The sequence below is a fragment of the Dipteris shenzhenensis genome, chromosome 7, assembly GCF_047967505.1.
Source record: "Dipteris shenzhenensis isolate YYH24624 ecotype China chromosome 7, Dip_SZ_1.0, whole genome shotgun sequence".
In the NCBI taxonomy this organism is placed as follows: Eukaryota; Viridiplantae; Streptophyta; class Polypodiopsida; order Gleicheniales; family Dipteridaceae; genus Dipteris; species Dipteris shenzhenensis.
The window spans coordinates 30,994,862-31,013,291 of NC_141602.1; the positions used below are offsets into that span (position 1 = coordinate 30,994,862).

Here is an 18,430-nt window from a genome sequence, read left to right on the forward strand (position 1 = left end):
TCTTCTTTAGTTTTGTGAACCTGGATTATCAATCTCCTCAACTTCATCAAGTTTTTATTCTTTTCTATCTGCTTTTGGTTCATTTCCATCTTTAATTTTTGGTTGCACATGTCCTTTATTTTCTAAGCTTCCCTTTTTGGTTAATTGGTGTACAATTTCTACAAGGAAGCCATAGTGTACATCAAGATAGAAATCCACTCACCATCAATGTCATTGTCATCCATGCTTTTCTATCTTCTATGCACCTTTTGCCTTCAATAATCATTTGGAAAATCTTGAATCTGCCATAAGGATAGGCCAAAGAGCTGACACAATTTTTCCTCTTGTGCAATGCAATTTCCATCATGAAATTCTAGTTGCAATCTCTCCTCAACGATTTTATGAAAGAATGTGATGTATCTCGAAGACATAAGTGGAAGTTGGACATGTTTGAGTGACTGGTATCCCATTAAATTGCATGATGTAGTAATTACTACAATGTAGAGTTAAAGAGAGCCACATTGGTTTGATGACTCCTTATGTTTTGTCATTGTAGGAAAGAGTACACCGTTGCATGTTTTGTGATGGTACTCTTTATTAGTGCAAGAAATGCTTTCATACATTAAGATGACTATTGCACGCTACTCAAATCCTTACCAAGATAATCTTACATGAAACAAATTAAATTGCATAGCTATTATGTACTTTGTATTTTTATATACACAATACCTACTTATGTATTCAAGCCAAGATTGTGTCAATTTGAGCAATAAAAAGTATGAAATAAATAGCATCAATACAAAGTATGCAATAAATAACATGTTTGCTCATAATCCCATCCCAAACTATCTTATTTAGTCACCATGCCTTCTCATAAAATTTAGTGATACATCCAAGCTTATTCATATAGCTCCACAATCATTACTTGAACTAATTAAAGTCTACAATTATCAAATTTCTCCTCTCTCTTTAGTTGTCAAATTCTTAACATCCTTTGGTCTAGGAGGTACCCTAAAAGGTCTTGAGCCCATGTCCATTTCCATCTTACAAGCTCTTAGGTGGTCATTTCTCAAATACATGCTATTGCATGTAAGAGATTTATAATCTATCTAACCTACTTAGTTTATACATGCATCAAAGGACTTTAATAAATTATTGTCTAATGGTATGACCTCATGTCTATGTACAAAGGGAAATTTTAAATTTAAGACACTACATGTAAGAGATTTATAATCTATATAACCTACTTAGTTTATACATGCATCAAAGGACTTTAATAAATTATTTTCTAATGGTATAACCTCATGTCTATGTACAAAAGGAATTTTTAAATATAAGACACAAATTTATAGTTATCGAAGATAGTAAAGGCGATCTAGAAATTTCAAATATATGGGTATGTTAAATACATTCTTGCCCACAAAAACTAAAGATATATTAGAGAGGGACATTGTCCCTATAGCCATGAGTCATCAAGTTACATGTCATATTTGTTGCATGAATACTTTACCGAGATATTGCCTTCACATGCATGTGATAAAAGAAATGCTTATTAAAGATGCTCATGAATTGTAACATGTAATCTTTTAGCACATAGAGTGAGAGTTTTGTTCCCTAAAGAGACAAGGAATATACCATGATAAAAAGTATAATAGAATAATGAATATTTAACCGTTCACATTTCAAAGGTAGAATTATTTATCAAAGTATTCTCCATCAATAGTGAAATTGATGGAACTTGTAGCTTTTGCAAAAAATATACACAAAGTTGAGAAATAAAGGGGACAATAGAAATAATATCCTCCAATATTTAGTTGATGAAAAAATACTATAAGAAATAAGTAATGATAATTTGACTTCAATCACTGCCAACAGGGTTTTGGTGTGATAATGTACAAAGCACGTGTTTGAAGCACGTATACATTATGCAAGCAAAAGATAATTAATTAACTTTAAAGTAATCCAGAATCCATGACATAATATTGCAAAAATGCACACTCAATGCTTATTAAAGTAGGGAAGTCAGTACTTAGGTTATCAAGAGCATAGAAAAATAAATCATGCAAAAATATGGTTCACAAAAAGACAAAAAAATAAACTCTCTTTTAGAAATTCTCATTGAAGAGGCAAAGTGAGACAAATGCAAAGAAACATACGATTAAGACATAAATGTAGGATCAATTAAAAAAGGCTCATAAGAAAATGAAAATTCATCCATTATAGGATGTCTAGCTATAGAAACACATAAATTTTGTGATCCATAATAAAGGGTATAAAACTAAAGTTACAAAACATACAAGATACATTTTTTATGGAAGCTATGCAAATGCTCAAAATAGGCCATATTACTAGGGAAACATAGAAGGAATCAACTACTAAGTAGACTAAAGAAATTAGTTATATAACAAAGATGAAATTTGATAAAAAATATAGCTCTTGAAAGACAAATTGCATTAGGTCATATTGGAGATCTATTAGTGAAAAAAAATTGTGTTGGATAATCATCTGATTGCATTAGGCCTAATTAAAACCTAGTTAACGTCTTGCTATGTAAAGGCCCATATTTTTATTTGTGGCAAATTGGGCTAGAAAGAACTAATGAGATGAACTTTCATGTTTTAGAGATTATCAACTGAATAAATCAAATTTCACTTGATTTCCTTACAATTCTGAAGAAATCTAAGTCAAACAATGGTGAACCTTTAAAATCAAACATTTTTAGAATGATCATTTGCATAAATGCCATTTGTTATGTCATGTGGAATGAGATGAATGCTAGTTGTAATTACATTGTATTGGAATCTTAAAAGATTAGAATTCTAAGTTATCACTATGTTACAACAAAATGAAGATAGGTACAGTATATAAATAAAACACACCAATATATGAATAATATTATTAAACATATGGACGATATGACTTCCAAGTTTATCAAGGGAATGTAACATTATTAAAATGAAAATGAGGTAATTTAAATGTAGTAGTATTAAATTTGAATCACCTTGTGTGTTAAATAAGTTCTTTCAGATTTAACAAAGGTTAAAGAGTTAGAAACTTTAGCAATAGTAAAAAAAGGTATTAAAGAACTTGAATTGTAATACAAACCTAACAAATAATTGTGAATGTGATAGGGTGATTAAAACACCTAATAGAGGTATAGAGGTCCCATCACCATGTTAGACTAATATTGAAAAACCACAAAATGAAATATTATGCAACAAAAAGTTTAGGCTAGATTATAACAAATAAAACATAAAAGCTTACTACTATATGTGAGCTATCTATCAATAAGAGTTCATGCTTGAGCGTGCACACGCGCGCGCATGTGTGTGATGTGATTCATTTCTTCAAGATTGTAAAGTAGAACTATAAATGGATGTATGCCTTAGTGAAAGTAAAAAAGCTATCATGGATATGACAACATTCCCTTACTTTACTATATGAGTTAGGTTGATGGAATACTCCCCCCTGGACCAAATATAGCTACATCCTAAGGCTAGAACAAGAGGCCAATCCACTTTGCATTTCCTCCTTAAATGATCAATTATCTCACATTATATATGAGAAGACGTTCCCTAGACATGAACAACAAAATATGAGGAAACTACTCCTATAGGCTACGTGGCTAGAAAAACAAATGTAGTATAACTTTCTAGCATATGAAAAGCATGGTAGATTAGTGACATCGTAGCATCCATAGTTGCATTCCTTTCTAAAGAATATTTGGACCAATGATTTATTTTCTTACACGTATAAAATTCTTGTGCACCCCTGTTACACACACCAAGTAGCTTTACATTTGTTTATATACGTCTCTTAAACAGATGTCAAAATATTAGCCTTTCATGGTAGGTGGGTGCATGGGAGAAAGGACAACAACCCTTTTTTAAGGGGGACTTAACCTTTTGATTTACTTTGAATCTAAGTCTTCTCATACATCGCCTTTAGATATAAAGGCCTAGCGCTTTTTGCAAACATTCTCATCGAGAAATGTGAACTCTTTCAAACATGTTAGAGTAACAACAATTGAGAGGCTTAAAAAGACTAAGAATTGAGGGAGGATGAGGCTTGCATCTACGTTGGCGTTTAAAAATGTGACACAAGGCCCAAAGTGCCTACAAAGAAAAGTGGCAGACAATTGCATCTAATGCGATACTTATAATGAAAATCATGTAATGGGCAAGCTTGGAGGGATGTCCATTAAAATGTTTTGTAGCCCCTCTTTAGCTTAGTGATCATGGGTACTTTCATCAAGGAAAGTGACAGCCACTGTTCTCCTCCATTAATAATACCTATCCTACTTTCACATATTGATTTATGCTTGAAACATTTTACTAAGGTTGCCATTCACGTCCGCATACATATATCTTGGTAGGGGAAACAAAGTGACAAAATTCATGTGGAGGGAGAGGCGAAAGAATAAGGGGAAGGTGGAAGTAGATGGGGGTGGGGGGGTAGAGGGTATTACACTTAATGTCTTTGTTTAAGTTTCATATTTGCATGGTTTGCAAAACGAATTACCAATAGCACTACTTTCTCATACATGCACTCTCCTAACATTGATTCTAGGAAGTCCCTCTTTACAATGCAATTGAACACATTTGAGGGGTCAAAATTTCTCATATAACCATACATCAGTTGCTATTATCCCACATTCTGTAAGTGTAGTTCCCCAAGGGATGGGAAGCATACCTCTCTTGAGAGAACTAGAGGGTTTAGCTCCTGCCCCCTCTCGCACTAGACCCCCAAGAACCACCATAGGCTCTTGCTAGAAATACTTTGGAAGCCTTGAAGTTTAGTGCCTTCAACATTTGTACCCACTTCATCGAAGGTCCAGATCTATAGTGCATTGACCAAACTTGGCACTAATTTGCACTCAAAAAATGGGACAAGTTAGGAAACTCTACCAGGTAGGATTAATTTATGGTAGAAGATTTGGGTCAAGTGAGGCTTGTCTTTATACACGGGAAGAACTTGCAAGTGTTAACTTCATAATAAGATTATATTCCAAAGATTTTGGATAAAGCAGATGGTGGGCATTGGCCTACAAATGCCATGGCTAGATTAAAGAACAGTATCACCTTGCTCAAGTTGTCTATAGAGCGCTTGAATGCTTTTTTATTACTTTATGGTTCCTAGGGGACATTAAATTTGTAACATGTGGCAAAGCATGGGGGGGCTATACTGCTTATAAAAATGTCCATTAAAATATTGAACCAATGAATGCCACTCAAAGGTTGGCCTTGATAGTGGTTGGATATGAGTAGTTTATGCCCTTTTCATTGGGCTAGCATTGAAGACCATCTTCACTTTTTTGGGGATGCTAGTGTGCCAACGTTATTTGGCACAAGAGGTTGGGCAACATGGCATGTAGGACCACGATTTAGGGTATACACTTGGAAAGATGCTCTTTTGGGACATGGCTTCAATTATGTGGATTGGGGTCTAGCAAGGGGGATCATTCTAATGGTGCTTTGGTTGCAACAAGAGGGTTGAGTTGCTTATGTGCTTAAGTTAGGCAATGCGAGTCTATGGACTTAGGTTGAAACTTGCCATTCTTTGGCTTAGGGTCATCGACTTGTTCTATTGAAGTGGGGGTTTGGTGTCAAGTAGTGTTTGATTGTAATCGCCCTTGGTTCAAGTTCGCCTCAGAGATTCTCTCTTGCTTATGATTCTAGTCGTGGATCACCAATCGATGAAGATGTGCTGATGGGGCTTTTGTGGTAAGTAAATTCACCTTTTTGATTGAAGGGGGGAAAAAAATGAGCCCATGACCTGAGCATTGGAGACCCAACATTAGGCCAAAACATCGTGTTCATTTGGTCCCCCAACTTTTTTCATGGAGGGAGCATCTTTTATTCTCGTTCTTATACCCATCCCTTCATTGGGAAGGTTTTCTGTCTAGTGCAAAATCCCAACAAAATCCTTTCATGTCATAACAATTGGTGCTCTCCTGCACTCTCTTTGACTATGACCATTACATGAGCCTACCACTTTCTCATTAATAGCACTCACTAGGAGCCACTTCTCTCTCTCTCTCTCTCTCTCTAAGTAAGTACATACATACATACATACATACATACATATATCTATATCTATATATACCTATCTCTATATCTCTATATAGTGAGAATAAACTCTTGTAGTAAATCTGTCTCCTCTGTCTGCTATCAGTTTCTCATTCACGCGTTTATGTGATGCTCACGACATTGTCTATTCAGGATCCTGCTTTTCTCCTACAATCAATCATGTCACCTTTTCTGCTTTCCCTCCCTTGCTGTCAATAAGCGTCTGATGTCACCCTTCTGGTGCTTCCTGCCCTTTCTATTAAGAGTCCAGCATCCTCTCAATGTTCTGCTTCCATTCACTCAAGTATGACAAATAAGATAGCACACACAAGCGGGATAGTTAACCAATTGTTCACTAAATGCGATTTTGTGCTTGATTATGAGCTGTGCGAGGCTGATGCCTGATGATTCACCCTATCCAGGAGCATCAGCTTTAGTGATTGTAACCTGCTGCAGTTTCTAGCTTCCCAGCTGGGACAGATAGTATGCATAATCTGCATAGTGAAGTCCGAATACAAGGAATCAGGGTTTTCCTCCAGTAATACTAGAACCCACGTAATCTTTCATGGTCTGCAATCCATATACAGTTTCTTCTCTCTTTATTCTCTGGAGCATCTAGATTTCAAATTCGAACTTTCTGCGCTTCGACAGTGTCTTATCTGTCTAAATTGCACGTTGCATTCCTATTTGCAGTCTAGTCAAGGTGTTTTCGGCTCTTATTAGTTTCCTAGAGCGTCCTCTCTGCTCCAAAGTGGGCTCTTTTCTACAAATACCATTTGAGAAGGACGCATTGGCTATGGTTTGGAAAGGACCCATTACAGCCAGGCACTTTGTATTTGCTCAAAAGTCCAACAATTCTCCAGATTTGGAGAATTTTTCCACTTTTGAGCAAGGCTTCAATACAAAGTTCAATCGGTTGCTCACTTTCTGGTATACCGGTAGAATGATGGGTCTTTGCAATTCTGTTCTAATGGCAGCAACGCAACTCTTCAGGTAAGCACCTCGTCCTGTCTCTATTCATTTGGCCCACAGATCACCAATTCCTCCACTTTTTGGGTCCCTGCCTTTTCCGTTAGCATATATCCGATTCGGGCATAGTTTTCCTGCGTTTCGCGAGTGTCTTATCTCAAGCCTTCCTTCCTAATATAGTGTCCCTGCTCATTAGATTCAACTAGCGCGTGCTTTCTGTCATCTTCCCCTGCCCCAAGCTTACAGAGTCCGGAAATTGACTAGATTTGGGCATCAATCTGCGTGAACTGACCTTGTACGTCCTGCTGCTTCTTCAGTAATGGCGTTACTTGCTCTGTTTTTGTTTCTCCCTCTCCCCTGTCTCTATAACAGTCTGCCTCACAAGGACATTGTTACGGTCTTCCAATGCAAATGTTTACCTTCACACTTCCATGGCTTCGACCTCGCATGCCATTTCTGGTCCTTAGTCTGTATGTCTCTCAGAAGCAGCGCTGTTTATGAAGTACCTTGTCCTGAGCCCCTACCCCTCGTACCGACTTCAGACGTGTGCAGATTCAAATCCTTGAGTCTCCTGATCAATGCTTCTCTTTCTGAAGAGTGCAAACTTTTGTTAAGGCCTTTTCTGACGAGGGATTGCCATTTTCAATTAGCTGCTGAGATGCTATATCTTCGGCTATCTGCCATAGTGTCTCTACCCAACTTTCAAGGATCTCAAGTTTTGTTTCCTGATATCTCATAAGCGGAAAGGATGACATAAATGATACATGCGCATAGTAAGTGTCGTTCGAGGGAGGCAACGACATCATCATGTGGGGCGCTCAGAGGATTGCCCATATAGTAGTCGCCGCTCTCTTTTATATGGAATCCTTGTCTTGCATTCTAGCTGTTTCCCCCGATGGCACACACCTACTAGAGTTTCAGACCCAAGTGAAAGATCCGTTTGGTCACTTGAAGGGATGGAATGCTTCAGAGGGTGAGCCGTGTGACTGGAATGGTATTGGCTGTAGCAATGGCCGTGTCACTACTTTGTCTCTCTTAGGCATGAATTTGACAGGGAAAATTCCAAGCAGCCTTGGTTTATTGACAGAACTAAGGGTGCTGAATTTAGCCAATAATATGTTTTTTGGTATTATCCCAAAAGAGCTGTGCCATTTGAAGTCCTTGCAACTTCTTAATCTTGCAGGAAATGCCTTATATGGAAAAATCCCAAAAGACTTAGGCAACCTCTTTTCTCTCCAGATCCTGGACCTTAGCAGCAACAAGCTATCTGAAAGTATACCAAAGGAATTGGGAAATTTACAAAATCTCCAGATTCTCTATGTGTATGAGAACGGTCTCACTGGCAGTGTCCCTGGAGAGTTTGGCAATCTTAGCTCTCTGCAAAAATTATTATGTTACAGTAATAACCTGACAGGTTCTCTACCTTTGTCCCTTGGCAATCTGAAAAATCTTTCAGTTTTTCGTGCTGGAAATAATTCATTGTCTGGATCCATTCCTTTGGAATTAAGTTATTGTGTAAGCCTGCAAGTCCTTAATCTACCTGAGAACCAACTTGAGGGAGAGATTCCTGGAGTCTTAGGGGTAATTCAGAATCTCACTAGTCTTGCTTTGTGGCATAATAATCTCATTGGGAGCATCCCCCCAGAGCTTGGCAATTGTGGGAACTTGCAGTTGTTGGCTTTGTATGACAACCAATTGACAGGACGAATTCCACCAGAACTAGGGAAACTTTCATTGATGGAAAGTTTATATTTGTATAGAAACCATTTGACTGGGACTATACCAAAAGAGCTTGGTAATTGCACCTCACTTGTAGAGATGGATTTTTCTGAGAATCAGCTTATAGGTACCATACCAGTGGAATTTAGTTCATTGTTGAAATTGGAGGTTCTACAGCTCTATCAGAATCATTTGTCTGGGGAAATTCCTCTTGAGTTCAGTAACTTGACTAGCCTACATAAATTAGAACTTTCTATCAATGCACTTACGGGTACAATTCCAGTAAGGCTGCAGTACCTTGAAAACCTTGAAGTAATACGACTTTTTGAAAACAATTTGGTGGGTATAATTCCTCCTCTCATTGGGGGTTACAGTAACTTGTTAGAACTGGACATGTCTGCCAATAATCTCACTGGAAGCATGCCAGTGCATGTTTGCAAGTACAAGCAGCTCACTCGGTTGAATGTCTGGTATAATCGATTGACAGGAGAAATTCCAATGGGGGTGAGGGGCTGTCCTTCTTTAGTGGAGCTTCATTTACAAAATAACAAGCTGACTGGTGGGATTCCATTGGAGTTAAATATGCTCGGCAACCTTACTAGCCTTGATCTTTCTCAGAATCAGTTCAGAGGAAGCATTCCTCCTGAGCTTGGAAATTGCATGAGCCTCCAAAGCCTAAGTCTTTCAAGCAATTTTCTGACAGGAGAGCTTCCACGTGAGCTTGGGAACCTAACAAAATTAGTAGTCTTGAATGTTTCATCAAACTTCCTAACCGGTAGCATTCATCCAGATTTGGCTAATTGTTCAAACCTTCTCAAGATGGATATGAGCGGTAATGCTTTTACAGGCAGAGTTCCTCCCAAGCTTGGCCTCTTACTTCAGTTAGAAAAGCTTATTCTCTCAGGGAACCACCTGACAGGTTCCATTCCCAGCACATTTGGTAACCTTACTCATCTGACGGAACTACAAATGGGTGGAAACAATCTTACTGGTAACATTCCAACAGAACTCGGAAGGGTCATCAGTTTACAGATTGCTCTAAATCTTAGCTATAACAAGCTTACTGGAAATATACCTGCTGAACTAGGCAGTCTTGTCATGCTGGAATACTTGTGTTTGGAGAGCAATGAACTATATGGGCGTATTCCAGCGTCTTTTGCTAGTATGACCAGCCTCATTGTGTTCAATGCCTCTTTTAATCAGCTGACCGGACCAATACCCAGCACTGCCATCTTTGAAAAAATGCCTGTATCAAGTTTTATAGAAAATGATGGGCTTTGTGGTGCTCCATTGCCAGATGCCTGTAAGCCAGATTATTTTCTCTCTCCTGATGCAGAGAAAACCATTTTGCAAGAGGCTGGCACATCGATGCAAGAAATTGTAGGGATCGCTACAGCTATTTTGGGAACAGCAACTTTGGTAATTATGGTGGTAGCATGCTGGTTTTGTAGCAGGTCATCAAGAATCTTCATTCCATTGGAGGAAGAAAAAAGTTTTGCTTCAGACTTTAACTTTTCCCCTATGCCAGATTTCAGGCTCCAAAATATTGTGGAAGCCACAAATAACTTCTCAGAGAGCTTTATAATAGGAAGTGGTGCTTGTGGTACAGTTTATAAGGCAATTATACCTTCTCATGGTATTATTGCTGTAAAGAGACTGTTTAGAGAGAGAGAGGTGTTGAAAAGTTTCCATGCAGAGATTGCTACACTGGGCAAGATAAGGCATCGTAACATTGTCAAGCTACATGGTTTCTGTTTTCACCCAGAGGCTAATCTTCTTCTATATGAATATATGCCAAGGGGAAGCTTAGGGGAGCTTTTGCATGCTGATTCCTGTGATATGGAATGGGAAACAAGGTATCAGATAGCTTTGGGTGCTGCGGAGGGTTTATCTTATTTGCACCATGATTGCAAACCTGGCATCATTCATAGGGACATCAAATCTAACAACATTCTCCTGGACGAAAAATTTGAAGCTCATGTGGGAGATTTTGGGTTAGCAAAGCTGGTTGATGCATCTCATTCGAAGTCCATGTCTACTATCGCAGGATCTTATGGATACATTGCACCAGGTGAGTGATCATGTTTGGATGTGAAGCTGCCATGATGCATTCTGTCCATCTGTCTCTCTTTCTGTCATTCAGTTCTGTGTGTTTGCTTGTACACCTGTGTGCTTGTCCTTGCATGGATGTCTGTCTTCATGTGTAGGTCTTGCTTGCTAATCCAAGGAATCACAACTATCCTCAATCTGCAACACTTACATGCACATCATCAGGTCATTGGATGCGGCATTCTGTACAGGGGCTGTTGTACATTGTTTGCTATTGAATCATTCCCCCATTACTATGAATAACCAGCCTTCTCAAGAATGCAAATGTGTGCAATGCATGCAGAATTTGAATGCCGATTGGCCCTCCAATGGGGAAGAGCGCCCTCGTTAGAGTACTTGTTTCTAATTCGACCTACATGCAAGGTGTGTGAGAGATGGCGGATGAATGCAAGGTGAATAGAGAATGCTACATGAGATTCACAATGGAAGGGTGAACCCTTTCATTAATGTCCCTTGAGATCAATCAAGTTCCATCTTCCCATTTACACCTACCCTTAGCCTATGACCCATGCATCTACCATTCAAAGCACCTTAATGCACCCTTCCCTTCCTATTGCCCCTAGGACCTAGACACGTGTGTGCACATTTTTATTAATAGAATAAGTATCACATGTCCAAATTTGATGCTGCCTGAAGCAGTGGCTCCAGCTCGACTAGTCCTATCTACTCAGATGATCCACCGCCATAACAAATCGGTCGGTGTCCATCATAAATACGAATACATGTCACACCTTTGGCGTATAATATATAGTAATGTTTTCAATGTCTACTAATCACGGATTAGTGATTTCTCTTGTCATGACACTCCCTCCTACTTGAATGAGTAGAAGTCCTCTTCTGGATCCTCTCTTGTCTCTTTCTCTTGCGTACGCTTCTCTTTTACTTCTGCATTTGCATCTCCTCTTCATAATCTGCAAATAGAGAACCTAAATCTCATCTTCAAGTTCTGGTTCCTCTTGATGCTGAATATTCAAAATGCAAAAGTACCACCGCAGTGCCTCTTCAATATCTCTTCATGCTCAGAATCCTCTTTTGAAAACTTAGCTGCCGAAATCTCTTTATAGTAACCTGCTCAATAAGCTGAAACATATTCTCAACAAATTGGTTAGTATTAAAATGATTCTCTCACCCAAATGTTTCATTGAACTAGGTAGACCTTGGCTATAGATGATTTTGTGATGGAGAACTACTTAATTTATAGAAACTATAGACCTTCAATCTCTTTTTCCAACTCTTCTATTTCAGCCCTATTTATCCTATCAGACGCTCTACACGGATCTTTCTTCGTCTATACTCCACAATGAATATGTCTACTCTCTATTCAGTTCACACATCCATACACGAGTGTTGGCTGAATGGATAGCATTTACTCTTGGTTCTATGTTCATCGTAGAGTCTTGGGATGAGGAGGTAGAAGCCTCACCCTCCTGCTTGGATGCTTTACCTTTTTCTTTTACAGAATTGGTTTTGACAATTTTGGCTAATAGAGTAGGACATTTATGCCATGGATGCCCTGGCTTATGTTTCTTACATCCGAAACATTTACCCTCCTTAATTAGCTCTTTCTTCTCATCATCAGTCATGGAAGGAAATGGTATCCATCCAGGACGTGATTGGCTGTTAACATTTTGTACAATGGCTTTCTCATTTCCTTTGTTGAAGGGTTTATGAGGATTCAATTTCCTCTCAGCAATCTTAGCGAATTTAGTGAGGTCTTTCAAGCTGGTTGGGTTGAACATTTCAACCTCATACCTCACTTTCGGGGTTAGGGCTGCTAAATACTTCTTCCTTTTATCATCTTCACTCTTCTCAGGTAACTCTAAAGAGAGTTTCCAGAACCTAGCAGTAAATTCAGCGTTACTCTTATTTTTGAATTGCCTCAATCTTTCCCAACGGAAGGTCAATTCTTCTTCATGCCTCGGAGGCATGAAAGTGGCCTTAAGGTGCTCTACAAATTTGGACCATTGAAGAAGAGGCTCTTTTCCCGTTTGTGATAAGGACCACCACATCAAAGCATCCTTTTGTAGATGCAGTGTGGCAAGAGCAAGCTTCTCATGGTCGGTCTTATCTTGATGGGCAAAATATAGTTCAAAATGGCGAATCCAATTGAGGATTTTATCCGCCTCTCTTGCTCCATCATACTTTGGGTGTTAGAAATCAAGAGAGTGAGAGCAGGAAGCAAGAGAGCTGAACGTAGTGTTTGCAATAGAAGAAGTGACTGTTACAAGAAGTGGGATGGGTTTTGTCTAAGTGACAAAACCTTATCCTTCACTAACTATGGTTAGCGGGAAAAACCTCTAAATGAGGGAAAAGTGCCCCTAACCTACTTATTACATTACATTGGTCACTGCTGAATTATAATAATAATTCTAACACCCCCCTGCAGTGCCAATGTCATGTACAAGGAAATGATCAATCACCAAAAGGATATAAGTTCAGGGCACTGCGAAATGCCTCAAACTTTTCACGTGGAAGTGGTTTGGTGAAGATGTCTGCAACATTGTCATGTGTTGACACATAGATCATACTGATCTCTCCTGCATGCAACTTCTCTCTGACATAGTGATAGTGAACCTCAATGTGCTTCGTGCGAACATGAAACACAGGATTCTTTGCCACTGCTATAGCACTCTGACTATCAGTGAGAATCGGAGAAGGACCCTCCAATGAAAGATGAAGATCAGCAAATAAACGACGCAGCCACTGCCTAGTATCATAGTCTCCAGCCCAATCTGAGTCACTGTAAGCATGCATCTGCAAGTCACCCCTCCTGGGAAACATCAAGCCAAAAGACTTTGTACCTTGCAAGTAACGGAAGATGCGTTTTACAGCCTGCCAATGCATAATCTTTGGGCTGTGCATATACCTGCTCACCTGAGAAACTGAAAACTGAATATCAGGTCGTGTATTGCAGAGATAAATAAGGCATCCAACAGCCTGACTATAGAGTGTGACATCAATTGATTCACCCGCATCATGCATTGTAAGCTTCATCAGCCCTGGCTCCATGGGAGTGGACATAGGCTTGCAATCATGCATGTTGAATCTGTCCAAGAGCTTTTGAACATACTTGGACGGAGACATAACAATGCCACGTTTCTCTTGAATAAACTGGATCCCCAAAAAGAAATGTAACAAGCCCAAGTCTGACATATCAAATGTAGCTTTCAATTGGGTCTTGAAATCTGCAATTACTTCCTCATTTGATCCGGTGAGCAGCATGTCATCTACATAAAGAATGATGATCAGAATATCCCCCCCATCCTTCTTGATGTAGAGGGTGCTCTCAGTTGGACTATTGTGCAGCCCCTTGCTGGTCAGAAAGGCATCAATTTTGGCATACCATGCACGTGGGGCTTGTTTTAGCCCATATAAAGCTTTATTCAGCTTGCATACCTGAAGTGCATTTTCTGAAATTTGAAAGCCCGGAGGTTGTTTGACATAAACCTCTTCCAACAAGTCTCCATTAAGGAAAGCTGTTTTAATGTCCAACTGATGAACATTCCATTCAAAATTTGCAGCCATGGCTATAACCGACCTGATGGTTATCATCTTGGATGTAGGAGCAAAAGTCTCCTCATAATCTATGCCCTTTTTCTGAGCATATCCTTTTGCAACCAGCCTTGCCTTGTACCGATCAATGGACCCATCTGGTTTTCTTTTGACTTTGAAAACCCACCGTGTACCTATGGCATTCTTACCTGGTGGCAAATCCACAACATCCCAAGTCTGATTTTTATGAATGGACTGCAACTCATCGTGCATGGGATTCATCCAATGTTTTGCTTCTTCAAATGTCTCAGGCTCCTCCTCATCAAGAAGAGTACCTGCATAAGCTGATTCAACTGAATGAGCTCCCTCCATGTGCCTTATTGCACAGGAAATGGAGCTTCAAGCCTACTCTCCCTGAGAGTCTGAAGCAACCAATGCGGGACTGTTTTGGTTGCGTGTATCTCTTGAATTTCTTGCCTGACAACTTCATCCACACCCTGAGGTTGTACCAATTCAGCTGGGGGCTGAATCTGTATTTGTGGAGCTGGTGGAGGTTGCTGTAAATTCTGATTTTCAGCGGGGGAACCAAATGCTATAGGAAGCATCCCCTCAAACACATCATCTGAAGAGGTCGGAATCTGAAATTCAGCATTTGTATGTGCAGAATTTTCAGAGAATATGACATCTCTATTGACAAAAATCTTGCGTGTAGCAGGATTGTAGAGACGATAGCCTTTGCTTTGTGAACTATATCCCACAAAAATGCATTTTAGTGTCTTATCTGACAACTTGTGTCTGAACTCCGCAGGCACGTGGGCATATGCAACACAACCAAAAACTCTGAAGTGGTCCATTGAAGGCTTTCTCCCATGCCATGCCTCATAGGGAGTGATTGTCTTCAAAGCCTTTGTAGGAGCCGCATTTAAAATATAGTTCGCACACATGAGGCCTTCCAGCCAAAACCTGTGAGGCAACTTCTTACTTGTGAGCATGCATCTATCCATTTCCATGGTGGTGCGATTCTTCCGCTCAGCTTTGCCATTCTGTTGAGGTGTAAGCCTCACTGTAAGCTGATGCATAATACCTTTTTTCTTCAGAAATGTCTCAAATTCATGAGACATGTACTCCTCCCCTCGATCTGTGCAAAGTGTCTACACCTTGAGTCCTGTCTCATTTTCAACCATAGCCACAAAGTGTTTGAAATGCATAAACACTTCTGATTTTGCCTTGAGACCATAAACCCAAGTGTAGTTGGTAAAGTCATCTATGAATGTAACAAAATAGAGATAACCCCCAAAAGCAGGTGTCCTCATGGGACCACAGACATCACTGTGAATAAGCTGCAATTTTCTTGTAGCTTTCACTGCACCATCCTTCTTGAAGGGAAGCCTATGCATTTTGCCAAGAATGCAACCTTCACATGTATGAGGAGGAGGGGACTCCAAAGGAGGTAATGCATCAACCATATTATGCCTCTGAAGTGTCATTATGCTGCCATAGCTCATGTGCCCATACCTGGCATGCCACAACTCTGCATTGTGCATTGCAGCCGTGGGAGTGCTAATTGATAATGCAAGTTGGGATCTTTTTTCATATAAATCAAGCTGAAAAAGACCCCACTACAAAGTGCCAGACAATCTTAAAGCATATTCATTTTCTTTGTCTCTGACTGCACACTTGTCATCATAAAAAACAACTTGAAATCCTCCTCGATTGAGTGAGGACATTGAAAGCAAATTCTTCTTTATACCTGGCACATAGAGTACATCTGAAATTCTGAAATCTGTGCCATCAGTGGATGTGAGAATAATATCTCCAACTCCACATACTGAATGAGAAGAATTATTTGCACATGTGACTTTCTTCTTGGTGGGTGAAGAATGCAAAGTTACAAACATATTTTTCTTGGAAGTGATGTGCTTTGAAGCACCACTATCAAAATACCAAGTATGTAGTGTCTCATCAACACTGAAAGAGCATTCATCCTTTGAAGGATCGTAACTGCAAGTCAAAAAAGCATATGGGTCATCATCATTAGTGGCTGTAGTATCTGAACTACCCACTGAAAAATCTGAAGTGCAAGTCAAAAGGCATAGTGCTCTTCAACCAAGTTGGCTGCAACATCTCCTCCATCATGGCAATGTGGACCTGATGCATCTGATACAGCCATACCGGAATCCCTTTTCGTTTCTTTGGCTATGTGCTTCTTGCACTCTCCAATATAATGACCTGGCTTTTTGCAGTAATGACAGATGCCCTTCTTTTTCTGCTTGTTTGTATCACCCTGTGCCTTATAAGAAGGCTGTCCAGAATCAGCTTTATGCTGATGTGTGGGCTGATGGGCATGTGGCTTATGCTGCCCTTCACCCTTGGGCTTGAACTTAGAGAGCATAGCATGCTTGCCAGCCCGGGTTGCCATATTTTTGCGTGTTTGTTCCTTCTGCAACAGAAGTCCTACCAACTCATGAAAGGAGAGAGGATTGCTGCCCCCCCTCAATGACAAATTCAGCGAGGTGTGGAAACCAAGATAGGACTCATGAAGAGAGTTCAGAGCGGTGGAGATCATCTCTGAATCCGGAATGACTTCATCAATGTTCAGCAATTGTTCCCTAAGATCCTAAAGCTTAGTGAGATGAGAATTCATGGAATCTCCCTCCTCCATATGTGTATGGGAAAGTTCTCGCTTCAGAAAGGAAACTCTGGCATCGTTTCTTGCTGCAAACATACTCTCCAGTATTACCCAAGCTGCCATAGATGTCTTGCATGACCGAATATGAGGTATAATGAACCTCTTGACAGAAAGAGAAATTACTGAAAGAGCTTGTGCATGTCTAGAGTCCCATCTTTTCTGCTCTGCTGTGGGAGCTCCTGGAGCGGCTACTCCAATTACCTGTGCTGTATTTGTACCTCTACCCCTGCCTCTAGCTGGAGTGACAGGTATAGGCGTTGTATCTGGTCTTTCTTCATCTCCATTGACATAATCCCAAAGATTTCTGCCAACTAAGATATTGCATACCATGAAACTCCACAAGGAGTAGTTGGTGCCATCCAACTTATCCTCCTGTGTCAGAACCCCGAACACCTCATTTGAGTTGTTATGTGCCATTTTTGCCAGATAAACTCAGAAATACAGCAAACTGAACAAGTAGAATCCCTTCCTGGGATGTAAGATGCACAAGTAAATTCTGCAAAGAAGAATATGCCCACAGTGACAAATACTGTCACAGCCTGTCAAAGGCTCAAAATGCACCACAATGCTCTGCTCAATGCCCAAAAATCTGCAAAAGGTGGCAAAAGTCTGCAATTTGACTCGTACTGAGTCCAAAACTGTCTTCAAACTTCCAAAATGCTCTTTTACTTGCAAAATTGCAACCCAAATGCAAAAGCCCCAATTTCTTGTGGGAAATTGCATACAAAAGAGGGCAAATGGTCTGAAAGCCCCAAATGTTGCACAAATTGCACTCTGCCTGCAAAAGCCCCAAATTTCAGTGCAAAATTGCAGTGTGATTGCAAAAGCCCCAAATTTTTGCAATTCTTTGCAACAAATGCAAAGTCTGTCCACAAATACGGAATGCCCCAAATTCTTGCAAGATCTTAGCCAAACAATGGCTCTATGTGCAAATGCCTATCAGGAAACACCTTTTAGAGTCCACCTGCAAAAAAGAAAAAATCTGCACAAAGTACGGGCTCCTCAGATTGTATGGAACTGACAGTACGGAACTGTCAGTACGAAATCCGTACAATGTACGGCTGTACGGTTGCTGCTGCTGTACGGACGACCAACTGTACGGAGTACGGACGACAGTTGTACAGAAAGATACGAAATCTGTACGTCGCTGACAGAAGTACGGGCGAGTTGCAGTTGCCACACGTGCGGCGAAGGTATGGCTGTACGACGACGAAATGTACGGCTATACAAAACAGTACAGCGCAGACAACACTGAATGTACGGATACTTGACGGAAGTATGGAAATATTAACTGCAGTTGTACGGCGGAACTGTACGACAGTATGGCGTACGATTGTACGGGGGCTGGTGCAGATGTACGGACAGCGGGAGCTCCGTGAGCTTGTACGGCTGTACGGACCTGACG

The 18,430-nt window shown here is 40.0% G+C and overlaps 1 protein-coding gene across 1 annotated transcript in view; it reads left to right on the forward strand.

The window, feature by feature from the left end:
- Positions 1 to 7,938: 7,938 nt before the first annotated feature.
- LOC147900217 (uncharacterized) overlaps positions 7,939 to 18,430 on the forward strand; it is a 48,287-nt gene continuing 37,795 nt past the window's right edge. Inside the window, exon 1 of the mRNA XM_087376805.1 lies at positions 7,939 to 10,806. Within this exon, the coding sequence (XP_087232931.1) occupies positions 8,058 to 10,806 (2,749 nt within the window). The 5' untranslated portion in view covers positions 7,939 to 8,057. The remainder of the gene's footprint in view (positions 10,807 to 18,430) is intronic.